This window comes from Myodes glareolus, chromosome 1 (genome assembly GCF_982192425.1).
Source record: "Myodes glareolus chromosome 1, mMyoGla1.1, whole genome shotgun sequence".
Lineage (NCBI taxonomy): Eukaryota > Metazoa > Chordata > Mammalia > Rodentia > Cricetidae > Myodes > Myodes glareolus.
Genome location: NC_142026.1, coordinates 60,644,441 through 60,662,191, shown reverse-complemented (window position 1 = coordinate 60,662,191; position 17,751 = coordinate 60,644,441). Strand labels below are relative to the sequence as shown.

The following is a 17,751-nucleotide window of genomic DNA, read 5'->3' as shown; positions in this document are numbered from 1 at the left end:
AAATTTGGAAAAAAAAGGTGCAATGCATTTAGCTAATTCCTAGACAATTACGTCAGAGAGCTACTGTACTCTACTTAGCAGAAGGCTCACTCTGGCCCCTCATCCAGCAGTTGTCTTCTACCTGTGAGGAAGACATTGTCTAGGTGGTATCAGATAGGGATGTATCTCAGTGTAGAGCATTTGCCTAGCGCGTGCAAGACCCTAGTATCCATCCTAAGCTTGGCAAAAACAGAAAAAAACAAAATACAGAAAACCCCACAAAGTAGCATTAGTGATATGTGATATTTTATTACGAACATAGGGGAAATTTACAAATACCTCTGATTTGGCTTTAGCCAGGCAAATTTGAATTAACCCAGAATGGAAAATATACACAGGCTGGAAGTCCCTGAGAGAAATCCCTGAGTACAAGAACTACAAAATAGCCGGTCAGTGGTGGCGCAGGCACATAGTCCCAGCACTCGGGAGGCAGAGGTAGGCAGATCTCTGTGAGTTTGAGGCTAGCCTGGTCTACAAGAGCTAGTTAAAGGACAGGCTCCAAAGCTCCAGAGAAACCCTGTCTCATAAAACCAAAATCAAAACAAACAAAAAAACCCCACAAAACTCCAGAATAACTGTTTTGGAAGGCCTGTTAGACACGGCATGAGAACAAACACATTATCCAATAAAACCCTTGATCAACTGGCACAGAGTGGGTGTACGTCTTGAACAGAGGATCCCTGAGAACACGTTGGCCTTTCCTTCTCCTGTTGCTGGGATTCATCCCAGGTGGGAAAAGTAGGTTTCTGAGGCTGTTGAAAGCCCAGGGCTGGGGAAGAGCACCCTGCTAGTATCCCACATTCCCAGTGGAACAGCAGTGCCGAGCTCTCTAGGCTGTAAACAATGCCTTCGGCTTGAGTGGCTGTGTTCCTTTAAGGGCACAATTCACGTGGACCAAACACTAGCAGAGGCCAAGGTTTCCTGAGAGTGCAGGGCAGTCAGGGAATGCACAAGCTGCTGAGTCTGGTGGCCTGCCCTGTAATCTCAGCAGGTGGGAGATTGTAGAAACCATTATTGTGATATTGAAGCCTGTTCAGGCTACATGCTAAAACTTTGTCTCCAAAAAAAATAAAAGTCAAAAAGAGAAGCCAAGGAAAGGCAAGCAATGCACAGGCAGAAACACTGTGGAAGGGTAGTTGGAGGCTGGTCCTGGGTCCCCAGAGGCTGGGTGGGAATGAGGAAAGTCTGTTGTTAGTTGTTGATACCGAGGAGAGTTTTTGTTAGAGTTATAAAGCAAAACAGCAAGGCAGACAAGCTGGAAATCTCAACATCAGCCTGGAGAGGCGTTGGAGTGGAGGAGGAATGGCTGGCCTTTGAGCCAGGCAAGAGTTCAGCTGGCAGCCTGCACAGGGTAGGGGCGGGAGAGCTACAGGGAGAAAGCAAAGAAGCCCAAAGTGTCAGAGAAATATTGTGTAGGCTCTGACCAGTGCCCAACAATAAAGGTGAAGACATGGAGAAAGGAAATGTCAGACTTTTCTGACGAATTCAGGGAAGTAGGAGGCTTAGGTCAACACTAGGCAGTGGTTCTGCAACTGATTTGCTTTGTTATTCATTTATTCATTTTTGGTTTGGAACTCTTGATCAAAAGGGATTGAGAGGCCTTTTGATCCTGGCCAAGGGAGCCAGAGGTACAGTGGCTTCTTGCCCCTAAGGCAGACCTATTGGCTCACACACTGAGCCAAGTCAGCAGTTACAAAAATTCAAGTAGTGGGTTGTCTTACAGAGAAGAAAACTCCAGTACCTCCAAACATGGCTTCTTTTAAAACAATCTCAATGCTCCACGTAGGGTATCTTTCTGTTGTTTTCAGTTTCCAGGAGACTGTCAGTTCACCAGCCCTGCCTTCTGGACTCCTTCCTGGTAGAGGCTAGAGGTGCTGTCTTTGCACCTGCACTCTGCGTTAGTAGTGGCTGTGGATGCTGCCAAAGAGCTTTGCTAGCTGCTCTGAGTGGGTTTTCTGGAGGAGGCTCAGAGGTGAGCTCAGGTGTAAATGCACAACATAAAGAGACGCTGATGCCACAGCCGGGCAAGCATGACAGCTGTCGGTGTGGAGATTTCCTGCAACCTCTGGCTGGGACTTGATCTTCCCATGCACGATAGCTTCACATTGAGCTTTAAAGACACAGGAATGCCCATTTCCTGCTTGTCCTTTGTTTTTGGCATAAGCACTTAGGTGACATCCAAGGTTATGGGAATTCAAGTCAGACTGTGCTAGGACAGGACTGGAGCTGGGGAGAATGAATGTGCTCTAAACAGGGCAATTTAAGACAAGCCATGTCTGGGGAGTGAAGGGCGGGCAGCTTTGATGCCCTTTTCTCAGTCAAGTTTCAATTCCAAGACAGGTTGGTTTCCCGTATACTCCAGAATACATTTTTCCTTCTACTGATGCTGCCGCCTTTAGTTGTGTGTTTGTGTGTGTGTGTGTGTGTTTGTGTGTGTGTGTGTGTGTGTACGTGCATGTGTTTCCTCATCTCTTGGTACAGAGATCTCCTAGTGAGGGAGAGAATTTAGAAATGCATCATTGGTGTAGCCAGTATGACAGGCCATGATCACTGCTTTTTTACTTCTGAATAAACTGTTTCTGTGGATCTTGGAGATGGGGAGGCTGAAGTTGGTGGTTTGGGTGTCTGGCCGTTGATGTTCAGGACGGTGTATGCCACTTCATCCACCTAAAAGTATGAGTGTTGGTCAGTGACACCAGGTCGCACAGGTCAGAACCTCACCTTGCTGGTGATCTAGCACCACTGTGCTGTGGCCTCTGTGCCGGGTGAGCCATGGGAGAGGACACCCGTCACTCACTGTCTGATGTGTGGTCACTAGAGGAGACAGGTTGAGGAGGAGGTGAGAGAGCCATGGGGACTGAGGTGGAATCAACAGCGACATCCAGATGGGCCACAGAACAGTGCGCGAGGATGTGGACCATCCTGACCGCCACTGCTTTTTGTTGGGAAGTGACAGCAAAGTGTGTTTACGGGATGGGGGTGATTGTGAAGTCACTTAGCTTGCCTGCTGCTTACGAGTGTATTCAATCTGCGAGAGTTCACACTGTGAAAGTGTCCTTATGATTTAAAGCACTCTTCAGTCTATGCCTGTACTCGGTTGAAAAGCTACAATGATAAAATTTTGGTAAAATTGTTATATAAGAAAAAAACAGGGTCTCAGACCCATTAGAATGGAATCCATCCTTTTTATGGTCAGAGTAGGTTCAGATCGGAAGAAAAAGATGTGCTGCTGTCTCTGTGTGCACAGTGCTGTGCATGTGTCAACTCCTTTATTCCCTTGAGTCTCTTTTCTGAGGTGAACAGAATGCCCATTTCACAGGTGATATGACCGAGGATCAAAACGTTCAAGTTACTTGTCAAGGGACACAAATACTAGGAATCATGGTCAGGAATTAAGCACGGGGGGGGGGATTTTTCCAAACACTCACTCTTGCATTAGACTCTTGGGGCTCATTAATCCAATCTTTGCTGCAGCACTAAGGAATGCAAACCCAAACTGAATTTCACAGTTATGTCTCCAAGAATACCTCATTCTCAGCCTGGTGTGGTGGCACACATTTGTCATCCCAGCACATGAGAGGCTAAGGCAGGAGGATGGTCACGAGTTCAAGGCCAGCCTGAGTTACATAGTTCAAGGGTAACCACGGCTGCTCAGTGAGACTCTCTCTCAACAAACAAGCACACAAACCTAAACCATACAGACAGCGCACATTCTTCAGAGACATTTCCATGAGCAAACAGTCAGTGAAAGTGGCAGTGCTTACCTTGTTAGGAGAGTTGTCAGAGGGGCCCAGATCTAGGGGAGCAAGAGAGAGTTGTCAGTGCATAGAAGTGCAAAGCTGACTTAAGGTGTCCTGACTTTTGGCAGGTGGCAGGGGTTGCAGGGGGAGGTGGCCATGGTCAGTTCAGGAATTAGCTTCCCTCAGAGGCCGCTCAGACCCACTGTGTTAGTATCAGAGGAGGAGCAGGATAGAGCCTTCTGTTTGCCCAGTTCACAGGATGCCCAGAGGTGATTCTCAGCAGCATGCTCCAGTGGCAGGGGGAGCATAGAGGCCACAGCACCCAGATATTCCATAAGACAAAGAAAGTCTCCCAAGGGAGATGTCTACGTCTATAATCGAGGCAGGAAGGAAGGCATCAGGAGACCCCTGGAAACGTGACTTCTTTAGGCCTGCCTAGCCTGGTGGAAGGAGCTTCTCAGGGCTCTCTCAGGCAACTCCTCTGTAGTTAGGAAGGGTATGATTTATGGGATCCTCAGTGCAGGGAAGTGCAGATCCCTTCTGCAAACATGCAGAAAGGAAGGTGTGGTCTTTGAGCCCAGGATCCCCTGGCAGAGCAGGATATGTGGCAGAAAGCCAGTTCTCATTCTGTGAGCGGCTTTACTTACTGTGGTTGGAGGCTGGGGATTTGTGCTCTGTGAGATCGCGCTGGTCAGTTCCCCTAAATAAATATCAGACACTGTAACCACTCTTCCCACACACAGGGCCTTTGCTCCTGGAGTCGGGGAGGACGCTGTGGGCAGCTCATTCCTGGGCTCCTTGCTGTCACTGAAGCTCCATCACCCCATTCTTGGCACTGCCTTCCCTCCTGAGGCCTCGTCCCTTAATCTAGGTGTGATCCCTGCTAGTGGTGTCCTTTGTCTTTGCTGGACTCCAAATCTGCTCTACTTTGTCCCCTGGTGCTGGGACCACACCCCGTGCTGGTGCTTTACTGCTGAGCTGTACCCTGGTGTGTAGCTCTCTTATCTTTGATGGATTGCACCTGCCCTATGTAACACCTGCCCTGCTTTGTTTTCTAAGGATGGTTCTGTTTTTTATATTCATTCTCTCTCTCTCTCTCTCCCCTCCCTTCCTCCCTTCCTCCTTCTCTCTCTCTCTTCTCCCTCCCTCCTTTTCTCTCTCTCTCTCTTTCTCTCTCTCTCTCTCTCTCTTCTTCCTTCTTTATTTCTGTTTTTTTTTTGGGGGGGAGGGGTGTTGAGACATAGTTTCTCTGTGTAGCCCTGGTTGTCTTGGAACTCGCTCTGTAGATCATGCTGGTCTTGAAGTCACAGAGTTCCGCCTGCCCTCTACCTCCCCAGCACTGGGATTAATGGTGTGCTCCACCACCACCTGACTTTTTTCTACCTATTTTTTTGACCAGTAGAACTTTAATGCTTCTGTTACTTCATTTTAAGGTCCCTTCTCCCTCTACCCCCACCCCTCGCTGCTGCTACAGAGAGACTTGCCACCTGCATCTTCCTGCTGCTCCTTGGATTCCCTCACTTTCTTCTTAGACCTTGGCTTCCTGTCTATCTATGTGGGAATGGAGTCCAAGATACAAGAGTACAGGGAACATGAAGACAGGGGGGCTGAACCCACAGGGTCAGTGCTGAGAAGCAGAGAGTTCGCAGAGGGGCAAAGAGATCCAGCTTAGAGGCAGAGGGAGAGAAATCCTTGCCCACTCCCAAGCTTTACACTAAGAGTTGGAGAACACAAAAAAGGAAAGACTGTCCTACCCGCCAGTCTTCCTGAAATAAAAAAAATATGCCAGGGCTGCGATCAGAGTCACCCCAGCCACAGATCCAACGACGATGCCGGCAATGGCACCCCCCGAGAGGCCAGAATTCCCTTGTGTTGGGTCAGCTGTCAGGGAAGGAAAAGACAAGAAGGAATGAAATAAAATGTTTTCCAGTGGTGTACCTGGGGAATTCTTAGCATGAGATGAAATTATTTCCATTTAAAGAATGAAAAAACTGAGGCTTAAAGTGATTTGTAAAAAGTACTTGAATCTGTATGGTTGATCAGAGACAGACCTGGCTACCTGACTTCACGGCCAACATGAGTGGTTGGAATAATTGCAGCTAGCATTCATTTTGCTTTCTCTCTCTCTCTCTCTCTCTCTCTCTCTCTGTAATATTTTGCCAAAAGTTATTGGTTATTTTTATTAAGTCTTTAAAACCTACAATGAAGCAGGTGAAGGATGTGATGTAACCTAGAACCCTAGCATCAGAGGCTGAGACAGGAGGATTGTGAGTTTGAGGCATGTCTGGGTCATATAATAAGATCCTTGCCTCCCTAAAAGCTCCCCCAAGCTAGTGGTGGGAGGGAAATAAAGAATAGATTGAGGATGAACAAACAGACTAGAGTAACAATAGAGAAAGCTGATGCACCGAATGTTGGCTCTTCAAAAATGGTTAGCAATATTGCTAACCTTTTCCCACATGAACTTTTGAAAAAAGAGATAGCTATTACTAAAATTTGAGACCTTACCATCCATTCTCAAGGATAAGAAAACTTTCAAGAGCACTCAATAGTTATGTGCTAACTGTTGGGTGGCTGAGATGCAGCAGACAAATTCCTGAAAACCCAGATGCTTTAGAGACAGAAAGAAACAAAATAGTATAAATGTATAACTAGCAAGATTGAATGAAAACATTTGACAACATTTCACAGACTTAATGGCAGAAACACTGACACTGGGTAGAAGTCCAGCTTAGTCTAACAAAGGCCACACGTGGAAACCCATAGCCAGCATCATATTCCATGGGACACTGGCAGCTTTCTCTCTGAGACCAGGAAGCACACAGGATGCTGCTGTGACCACTTCTGTTCAAGAGACTCTTAGGACACACACCACACAGAACCATCAGGCTAGACAATGAAATAAAAGGTGCCCGATTATAAAGTGGTAAAATATACATCTGAGATGACACGAGCTTGATTGTATAAAATCCTTAACCTTCTATGGAAAGTCTCAGAACTAAATGAGCAAAACTAGCAAAATTGTTGGCTCACAAAGTGAACGTGCCCAGATGAGCTGTATCTCTGCATACTAATATTGATCATGAACAGTTAGATTTCCTTTTCTTCCTGTCAGTAGTGGCGCTTGAACCTAAGGCCTCATGTACGCTAGGCAAGTGTTCAGTTACTGAGCAAGAGCCCCAGTCTTAACATTGGACAACTGGAAAGGAAATCAAGAAAGTATTTTACTTATGAGCTCACCAAAAAAGGACAAAATACTTAGAATTGACTCCATCAAAGAGATAAAAAACTTGCGCCCAGAAAACTACCAAATAAGAGATGATGAAAGAAGACAAGGAATGAAAGCCAGTGCGGTTGATGGGTGGTAAAACTTCATCTCATTATTGCTGTTTTGCAGTGCTGGGGATGGAACCTTGGGGTTTATACGTGATGAACGATGCTCTATTGTTGGACTATGCCAAATTATGCCTTTTAATTTTGATTTTGAAACAGGACGTCACTAAATTAATCAGGCAGACCTTGAATTGGCTATGTTAGATACTCTTAGAACTTTGGTACCCTTGCCTGTCAGCTTCATGAGTGGCTGTAATTACTTTTTTTTAAAAAAAGATAAATAACAATATTACTGAAAGTAATCTATCAGTTCTTTGCACATCAGATCAAAATCTCAGTATAGAAAGAGAAAAGTCCATTCTAGCTGTCCTGAACTCACTACGTAGACCAGGCTGACTTAAAGCTCTCAGAGATCCACCTGTCTGCTCCCAAAGTTGATGTTAGAGGTGAGTGCCTTAAAAGTATCTTAACAAAGAAGAATTAAATTTCAGGACATCCTTAGTGATTTCATAATATTAGTATAAAGCTAAAATAATCAAAATAAAGGCACACATACAGATCAGTGAAGTAGAATTGGAAAGCCCAGAACTGCTCATGCATACTGGCCAATGATTAGATTAAAGATTAGTTGTTACTATGAATGTGTTTATGGGGCACAATTTTTGCACATATATTATAATGTGTTGTCAGACCCAAGCAGGTAGCACATCCATTACTTCATTTGCCATTTTCACGATTGTTAAGAAAATTTGTCTCTGCTGACTCCTTTGAATTGGTCAGAGTCACACAGGGTTGTCTTGCTGAGTTAGAGGACTTGGAAGACATTCTCGCTGTCCAACTGCACCTCTATGACCAGATGAGTTTTGACCAGGCTGCTAAGATTGCTAAGATTGTTCAATGATGGAAGAATAATCTTTTAAACAAGAGATGTTTGGGAAATTGGATATCTTGGCAAAAGAATGAAATTAAGCCTTCAGCTAACATCATATAAAAGTTAACTCTAAATGGATCAAAGACCTAAAATGGATCAGAGCTGAAACCTATGAGCCTTTCAGGAGACAGGGTGAAAGCGTCTTGAAACTGGCCTTGGCCTGGTTTCTTTGTTATGATGCCAGATGCATAGAAAACAATAAAATAGATAAATGGGATTTTGGCACAAAATTGAAAATGTTTGTGCATCAGACGATGTTATCAGTCATGTGACCCAGCAGGTCTTTGTGGCCTTTTTCACAATAATCAAGGATACTAAATGTCTATCCATGGATGAGTAAGTAAGGAGAATGTGATGTCTATTCTCATGGCTGTGCTGTTAAACATTTCAAAACAAGGTGGTTCTGTCAGTGCGGTTATGTGTAAGATCCTAGAGTACATGATGCTGAGTGAGATAAACCCTACACAGAAAGACAGTACATGATCTCTTTCAGGAGAATCTCACAATCTCTGTGGACAGAGAGAGAAGAATGAAGGTTACCAGAGACTGAGTGGCAGCAGGAGGGAATGGGGAGTTGCTGACCAAAATCACAAGGATTCAGACAGAGCAGAGGGTTAAGTTTTGAGAGGTATGACACAGCAGGCAGATTATAGTCCACTATAATGGATTGCGAAGAAATGAACAATAAATTTCAAATGTCTTAGCATAAAAAGGTAAGGGAAGTAACAGATGTGTTAAATAATTTGAATCAATCCTTCCAAACTGTATCTAGATATTGTTTCTCTTGAATGTATTCCATTATGACATCAATTTAAAAACCATTATTAACAATAAACAAAGAACTACACCAGGAAGTGAAAAGTCCACTTCAGAATGACAGAAAATATTTGTAAATAAACCATCTGACAAGAGGCCGATGTTCAGAGTAAGAAACTCCAGCATAGCAAACAAAAGCAAAGAACCCAGCTGAAATACAGAGGACAAGAGTAGGAAGGAACGGACTTGATAGAAAGTGTGTGCATGGCCAAGAAGCACACGGAAAGAGGCTCCACTTCACTTCTCAGTCACTGACCAAAGGGAAATCAAAGTCGCAATAGAGCACCATCCACATCTCTTAGGATGCATACCATTAAAATCACAGACAGGAAGCAAGAGCTTTGGAGTATATAAAGAAATTAGAGCTCTGGGGCATCGCTCAATGGGAGGGTAAAATGTAACCGTGAGCACAGCTCTGTGGCTCCTCAAAAGAGTAGAGAATTACATTCAACTCAATAGCTACGTTCAGGATTGTAGGGGTGGGATAGATTACAAGAAGTTTTGGAAATGGACAATGATGGTGTTTACACAGCAATATGAATACACCTTCTGCCCCTGAGATGTACATTTCAGAATTCTACAGTGGGCAGATTTAAAAATTAAAGATGATTTCTATGTATGGGTATTTTGCTTTGTATGTCTCTGCACCATATGCACGCTTGGAAATTGAGGAGGACAATAGAGGATATGAATTTCGTGGAACTGTAGTTACACGCGAGATTAACATGCATCCCTCACCAAACTGACTGTTTTTCTCCTAGTGACTTTTATCTGTTTTGGACACTTCTGATAAAGAATCCCCCCCCCCCAACACTATGGGGTAAGAAGGGAGGGGAGGTCACTCACCTATTATGTCCAGCTGGATGGGATCACTCCTCTCAGAACTGACTGGATTGGAGACCTCACACTGATACTCCCCGGAATCCTCCTTCCTGACAGGGTCTATGCTGAGGGTGCTGTTGTTCAGGGACAGCTTCATTCTGTCTGTGAGCCCCAGACTCTGGCCATTGAAAAGCCAATGGATGGAGATCCCAGTGTCGTTTGAGGAGCAGGTCAGGGACACAGAGTCCAGTTCTTTGACTGTGGTGTTGCTGACTTGAATGGAGGGTGCAGTCACTGGCTCTGTAGATAAACAGTGGAGGGGACAGCTGAGAGTCCTTCATCCTCAGAGACCTCAGCCAGCTCACAGGGCCCACAGAATGACATGGCCCTCTGGAAGATCGCAAGTTTGGGTGCAAGATACAATCTGTAAAGAGAGAGCTGAATCTTCCTCCTACCCAGACTGCCCATTGTGACCCTTGACTCAGGGTATATGTGCAGGATCCACACTAGGAGCCCTTTCAGTACACATGACCACAAATGTCATGGTGGGCAGAATGTTTTCCACATTGATTTTTGTGCAAATTGTTGCTCACACTTTCTGTGAGTGTGAACAGTCAGATCCCTAATTATAAAATAGCCTTCTGTTTTTTTTTTTCATTAAGTAATGTGTCATGGGGTTCAGATGGCCCAGCTAATCTTAAAGGTGTTGAAGCCTACACCTCAGGGCTCAGAGAAATCCCAATCTAAGGAATTTCTGTTTGAAGCGGGCAGTGGTAGGAGGCAGAGGCAGGTGGATCTCTGTGAGTTTGAGGCCCGCCTGGTCTACAGAGCAAGTTCTAGGCAGGCACCAAAGTTACACAGGGAAACCCTGTCTCATAAAACCAAAATGAATGAATGAATGAATGAATGAATAAATAAGTAGAATTTCTGTTTGAAGAGAAATCTATTTCCTGCTGCATGGAGATGGGTTAACCACAGAGAAGTGAGTGGTCACAGAGTGCCGTTCACCACAGCCTGCTGCTCTAATCCTCCATACTCTACAGTCCTGGCTAGTCTGGAACTTGCTATGTAGACCAGGCTGGCCTTAAACTGAAAGAGATCCAGCTGCGTCAGCCTCCCAAAGGCTAGGACTTGAGTCCAACATCCTTGGCTCTCACCACAGATATCTCTGGACTTTCCTCGTGCACTCCTCTGCGTGGAGACTTGACAGAGCAGTCTCTGTTCTCCAAGCAGGTGTACTTCACTGTTCTCAACAGTCACCTCCTGTGCTGGTGGCCAGACGCAGTTCAGAGCCAACTAACCTGAAGGCCTCCTTTCCACTTTCCCATTCCTGACCTCAAGGGCTCTGATGTGCATCAGTGACGTTTTATTTTACTTTCTCTTTTTTTATGATTTTTTTTCTTTTTGTTTTTTTCGTCGAGGGAGGGTCTCACTTGTAGGTTTGACTGACCTGGACTAACCTGGAATTTGCTGTGTAGACCAGTTTGGCCTTGAACTCGTATCGTCTACCTGTCCTCTCCCTCCTTAGCACTGGCATTAAGCACATGTACCACCACACTCAGTGGACTCTTTTTTTGTTTTTGTTTTCCTAGACAGGGTTTCTCTCTGTAACAGTTCTAGCTGTCCTGGAAATAGCCCCTGTAGATCAGACTGGCATTGAACTCACAGAGATCCCTGCCGTCCTCTGCCTCTCTCATGTGCCAGCACTGCCAGGTTCAACATTTCTAGATTTTTTTTTTTTTTTTTTTTTGAGAAGAGTAAGGGAAAGAGCATCATCAAATCGTCAGGGACATCGTTTACCCCGAGTCAGAACAGGGCTCCCAGGTGCCTTCACCCTCTTTTCCCCTCCCATGGAGTCAGAGCTCAGCCAGTCACCCCTGAGACAGGAGCAGAGCTGGGAGCAGAGCTCTGAACTGCTGGTCCCCATCTGTGGGGAGGGAGTTTTCTCCTCACATTTGGGGGAAAACAATGTGAGCACAGTTGAAAGCCCTGGGTGTCCCTCTGAGTGATGGAGGTCATAAAAAGAAAATGGAGGGGACAGGAAGGGCTGTGTTAGTGACAGAAAGAAATCTTGACCTTAAGGCTCTCCCTCCCCTGGGAAGTCCCTCTAACAATCTGAGGTTTCCAAGACTGGGAGAAGCTCCTCCTCACAGTCCAAGCTCCATCCCTACAGCCAGGAAAGTCAGAGCAGCAGCAGATCAGACATAGGGATGGAGCAGGATGCTCAGGGGAGAATGGAGTTTTGCTTGTTCCCATAGACATGGGCTGGAAATTAAATTCTTCTGCGTCTTCCCAGAAAGCCAAAAGACTCCACTTCAAACCTGTCGCTGATATTTCAGAGATCCACTTACCAAGGACTGTAATGTTCTTGACTGTGGTCTTATTGAGGCCAGTGACAGAGTTATAGGCGAAGCAGATATAGGATCCACTATTATTAGTAGTGATGTTGGGGATAAAGAGCTCGTGGGAGGATGACAGGAGTTCTTCATTGACAAACCAAGAATACTGTGCGGGTGGGTTAGAGGCTGCATGGCAGGAGAGGTTGAGGTTTGTCCTTAAATGAAAATAAGTATTTGAGGGGAATATGATCGGGACATCTGGACCATCTGGAGCAAACAGAACAAAGTCACATGTGATGTCAGCAGAGGGAAGGGCAATCCTGGTCTGCAGAAGGCCACATTATCTCTCTGAGCTGTGCTATAACCTCAGCTGAGCAGGTCCCACCCAGAACTGGGGTGCAGATCAGTAGAAGAGTATTCATGCAGCAGGCACAAGTCCTGATCCATCTCGAGCACAGCACACAAACATCCCCACTGCACACTCATGTATGCACTGAGCCTAAGCCTGTCTCCATCACCCTGAGTCTCAAACCCATTCCCGCTCAATGCTGGGCCTGGCTGCATGTGCTTGTGCTGGGCCAGCAGGTCCTGGCCAGTCTAGGTATCTGTGTGGTGGGTCTGTGTTACCAACCCAAGGGGACCAAGTGTCCTAATTCTAGCCTTTTGTATAGACAGATGAAGCCAGGATGAAGCAGACAATACTCACAAGTAATGTTCAGGGTGAATGGGTCACTTCGGGAGGTGCTCACTAGGTTCTGGGTTTCACACTCATAGGGTCCTGTGTCAGTCCTCACAACACTGAGTAAAGTGAGTGTCCTGTTGTCCTCAGACAGCTTCAGCCTGTTATCTTCTGAGAGGCTTTGGCCATTTCTCCTCCACAGGTAGCTTGTATTCTTAGTCTCAGGCTCACATATTAATGCTACTGAGTCCTCACCCTCCACAGGATTGGAATTGTTGCTTGTGATGCTGGGCTTGGGTAACAGTGCTGTGTGTGCAGACAACAGAGAGAAGGTTGCCCTGTGTGGTGGCTCTGATTCTTGCAAGGGCCTCTTTCATCAGATATTGTCTCTGATCTTCCCACAAACCCAGAACCTCAAAGAATCAGGGAGGAAGCAAATTGCAGGCAGATGGAGTAGCTGAGCTCTCAGAGACAGTGGGGTCATCTGTGCTGTGTATGGGAGAAGCAAGGGCTTTCCCAGGAGGGAATTGAGCTGCAGTGTGTGGTGATGGACAGACTTGAGATTTGGAATCACAGACCTCACGTTATCTCCTGGTCCTCACTGACCCATTGCATGTCTTGGGACACGATGTGCGAGTCCCTCCAGCTGCCCTGACCTCCACTGCTCAGTGAGGACCAGCGCCCTCCAAGCCTTTGCTGCTCAGGGCTCTCCTACAGATAGATAGGTCATGATTAGTCTTCCCATTGAGCTTCCCTGAGAACCTGACAGTCCGTCAGAGACTGCACACAGATCAGGATCTGGCTGCCATTCATGTCAGGCTGGGCTTCAGCTGGGCCACTCTTGTCAGGAGTTTGATGTTGATTGACATGAATCAGGGAACCTTAAAAGAAGCACAAGTCTAGGAAATGATCTATAAGACTCAGGGGCTATAACCCTAATAAGGCCTCCATGATGGGAAGGCTGGAGATGTGGCTGTGGACAGATAGCTTGTGCGACCCATGACCTGTGTGACCCTGACTCAGTGACTGTGTTTCTTGTATCAGTTTCCCTAGAATAGGACACAGGGTAAATGATCATTGTCATGCCTGCAAGTTAACCTGAAATGTGAGCGATGACCTGACCCCTCCACCAAGCAGTGTCTCTTACTATTTGCCTGCAGAAAATAATTTCTGGGCTGGATCCCTGGAGGCAAGGAACAGCCATTTGTACACATTTCTCCCATCTCTTTAGGGCTCTCCACCCTCCTGTGAGATCTCAGAAGACCACCAGGACAGCTGACTGGTTGCCTTTCATACCCCTCCACCTATGCTGAGCACACTGAGTCTCAGGAGGAGATGCCCAGGTGACCTGCCTCAGACATGACTCTCTCAGGCTGATGGTCAGCAGGCTACCAGCCTACAGTCAATCACAGTCCCCTGTCAGCTCCAACAGGAGGTCAAATTCCAACCCAGTCTACAAGCTTCCCAGAATTCCTGGTCCAGTCTGGGGCGGAGATATTGAGCAAACTTCAGGTGTTCATGTTTCTGTGTGAATCTCATGGTTTCATAGGCCAGGCCCTGCCGGAGTCCTGGAGGGTCTTTCTCAAGGCCATGTTCATGATGAGCATCTAAGACCCTGGGCAGAGTCTGACAGCCTGGGCTGAGTAACCTCACCCCCTCTCTCTGAGGGTGGATTCCAGTGAGGGATCCTGATTTATTGCTGTTTCCTCCACTCTGTGTCCTTTACTAAAGGCTTGAACCACAACATGGGGACCATAACACAGTCATCCAGGACTGACAATTCTATGTGTGAAGTAGGATTAGGTCCACCCATGACCCAGAGGATACAGAGAATTACTTACGGTGGACATGGAACTGCACAGATAGTGTCTTAGGGTCAAAGTTTTCCATTATCATGTGCAACGTGTAGGCTCCGGTGTCATTCTGAGTGACGTTCTGGAAGAGCAGAGATCCATTGGGGTATATTGTCTCTCTGCCACTGTATGCAGGCCCTGTTGTAATTTCGCTAGTTGACGTTATAAATCGTGCAATTTCATTACTGTTATCCCGATTTTCTCCCTTGTACCAGTAAAAAACGTGGACAGTCTCTGTCAGATTGTGGACAAGTAGAAGAACATTCGCCCCTTCAGCAACATGGGGCGGAACTGCTTTCACAGAGACTTGGGCCGTGGTGGGAGAGCTCCAGTAGATCAAAAGTGAGGCTAAGAGGAAAGAGAGAAAACTCTATCAATGTTAGATCTTTGCAATTGGTAGAAATTGAGACCTGAGCGTGTTCAACTCTCAGCCTTGGTGTGTGTCCTATTGTAGTGAGGTCAGCAGCATCACCCCCATTCCTCTGTACCCCTGAATCTTTCCACTGAATGAAACTGTCTTCTCGGGTGTCTGTACAGCTCACTCCTCAGTCCCTCAGATCCCTGCTCACACTCAGAATCTTTGGTGAGTGTAGGCCTGTCTTCTCTGACCTCCTCCTCTAAAGACTCCAGCCTTCATTTTCTGACCTTTTCAGCTCTGTTTCTTCGGAAGTCCTCGTCAACCCCACCCCACCTTCTAGATGTCCTTGCTGCTCTGTCTTCCTGCTCCATAGCACCAGGACTGTGTGAGGAGAACTGGTTTAATTTTTGTTTAAACCCCACTGCCTGGAACAGGCTCAGACACCTGTGAGCAAATCAGTGTCCCAGAGCCTGGGGTTTATTTGCGGATTCCTCAGGGTCGTGTGTAGGAATTGACCCTGTTTACCGGCCCCAGTTTGAGTTTCACTTAGAGAGTCACCCTGACACAGTTGTGGGAGTCAGTCTTCAGGGTACAGAGGCCAGTGCTGATAAACTTACTGTGGGGAACCCCTGAGTTTTTCCTCCCCACTTACCAATTTGCATGCACTGCCAGCTTCCTGTTACTCTCAGGCTTCAAGCAGAAGCCAGATGTCTCCTCAGACAAAGTCCCTCTCTTAGAAGACCCCATCCAGTCTCTGAGCTCCCCTGCTGTCCACACCCCTGAGGAATGTCTCCTCACCTGCCAGCAGGAGTCCCCTCCAGGGTAGCTGCCCTTTGTGGAGAGGGGCTGAGGAGAGCTCCATGGTCTCTGCTGTGGCCTAGGCTCTTCCTTTGGAGAGGAGGTTTGCCTCTCAGGCTGCTGCCAAGTCTGCCTGCTCTGGTGTCTGCTCTGTTTTTCTTCCAGAGCCTCCTCCCAGAGGAGGAAGCCTCCTGGAGTCACATGGTCTGGGGGTGGAGTCTGTGTATCAGTGCTGCCTTCCTTCCTTCTATTTCTTTCTTTCTGGTTCTGTGTTCTAGAACATACTTTGAGCCACAAGGTTTGGAAGTGTCCTGTGCCCCTAGAGAACAGTGGCTCACCCCAGGGCCTTGTCCCTGCACTTCCTATAGCCAAGAGTGTATTTCCTTGTGACACAAAAACCCAACAGAGCCCAGTCTGCCCTGTGATCTCAATGCTCTGGGAAAGTGGGAGTTACTCCAGGGAGGGAGTGACAGTTATCTCTAGGGGCTGGAAAAGGTTTGAGTGTTGACTGGGGAGGGACCCGATCCATGGTCACTGCTGTCACCAGTCAGGTGTCTGATCCAGGGATAAAAGTTATCTCAGGGGTTCACATCCCTGCGTGCAGGAGGAGGTGACCTGTGTGTCCTAGAAAGAGGACTGTGTGCTCCAGCTCCCCATGGAGAGCCCCAGGGAGACACCCCTCCCCCCAGCTTCCTGTGCTGTCTGAATGTGAATCAGGTCTGCCCATGCCCTCCTTGACCCTTCTGGGATGTCTTTGTTCTCCTTGGTGACTGCCCTGTGATCTCCCCATCTTTCCTCATGGGTGGTGCGAGGGAGAGGGGACAACATAGGGTCTCCTTGTAGAGCTGGGTTCTCAGAGACACAGGAAATGACTATGTGAGGGAGCTCCAGGTCTGTTGGAACTGGGATGGAGACAAAGCTGCAAGATTTCAGGCCTCAGGGAGCTTCCCTACTGATTATGTGGCTTCTTGTTGCCCCCTGGTGTCCATGAGGAGACCTGCAGCTCATGTCTGTGCTGTCACAAGCTCCAAAGGCTGTAGTGGAGCTGAGCACCAAGTTTCCCAGGGAAGGTCCCAGTGTGCAGCTGCCTTTGAGGACCCAGTTAGATTTTGCTGGAGACTATAACAGCTGAGGTGAGACTCACTGCGACTTTGATCTGCAGTTCCCTGAAGACTGATGGTGTTGAACCCCCTTTCCCGTGAGTTCATTAGCTTTTTGTACATCTCGTTCAGGGACAGGAATATCCAAGGCCTTTGCTCACTCTAAAATAGCTTTGTTATGACTTTTAAGTTTTAAAGGGAAGTACATTCATCCACCCAGAAACCACATTTTAGAAATATTACATAAAATATAATGAAAATCAAAGCAAACCAAATCATACAAGCTTCTCAGTGTTGGTAATTCCTGGTGTGTTAGTTTTCCAGATTCAGGGCCAGTAAGTTTGCATTCCCAGGAGTTCACCAAAATTCCCTGATTATGATGATTTAAGCATACTTTGGACAGCCTTCACTCTCTACAGTTTTTATACCTAGAATTATTGTTTAGAGAACAATATACCCTAAGTTGGTAGTACTTATTTGAATTGCATTGTACAGAGACATTTAAAGGGTAAAAACCATACCTTCAAACATGGTCCTCCCAGTAAGGTGGCAGCACAGATTCACATGTGGATATTGCTTGTTAAGGGCCTGTTTTACATCTAAACCGTGCACATGTTGAGAGAGCATTCAGAGGACCCACAAAATACAGCATGTATGTGAACTCATTAGGGAGTGTTTTGTCTCTTTAAAATTTCATGTTCTCCATGAAAAAGGAAATCAGGAACACGAGGGATGCGTTCACCCACTGATACAAGGGGACTGATCTAATGAGAGTTCACCAAGTCCAGTTGGACTGGGACTGAACGAGCACGTGATCCAACCAGATTCTCTGAATGTGGCTGGCCCGGAGTCTTTCTGAAAAGCCATTGACAATGACACTGGGACTTGTTTCTTCTGCATATACTGGATTTTTGGGATCCAGTCTGTTTGGATACTCACCTTC

General features: G+C 46.6%; 1 protein-coding gene across 5 annotated transcripts; it reads right to left on the bottom strand.

Moving 5' to 3' along the window:
- Positions 1 to 268: 268 nt before the first annotated feature.
- On the bottom strand, positions 269 to 15,872 carry LOC148123383 (cell adhesion molecule CEACAM1-like). 5 transcript variants are annotated; one of them, XM_087907668.1, is made up of 9 exons: positions 15,709 to 15,870; positions 14,541 to 14,900; positions 12,727 to 13,005; positions 12,033 to 12,287; positions 9,706 to 9,981; positions 5,534 to 5,660; positions 4,427 to 4,479; positions 3,804 to 3,835; positions 269 to 2,706 (listed from the first exon to the last, which is right to left on the bottom strand). In XM_087907668.1, exons 1-9 carry the CDS (start codon positions 15,770 to 15,772, stop codon positions 2,587 to 2,589), a joined length of 1,566 nt encoding a protein of 521 aa, XP_087763794.1. In that variant the 5' UTR covers positions 15,773 to 15,870; the 3' UTR covers positions 269 to 2,586. The 5 variants fall into 5 exon arrangements, with proteins under 5 accessions (XP_087763794.1, XP_087763800.1, XP_087763807.1 ...); XM_087907671.1 differs by lacking the exon at positions 269 to 2,706 and adding an exon at positions 2,917 to 3,144 and having other exon boundaries at positions 15,709 to 15,871; XM_087907674.1 differs by lacking the exon at positions 4,427 to 4,479.
- Positions 15,873 to 17,751: the final 1,879 nt, after the last annotated feature.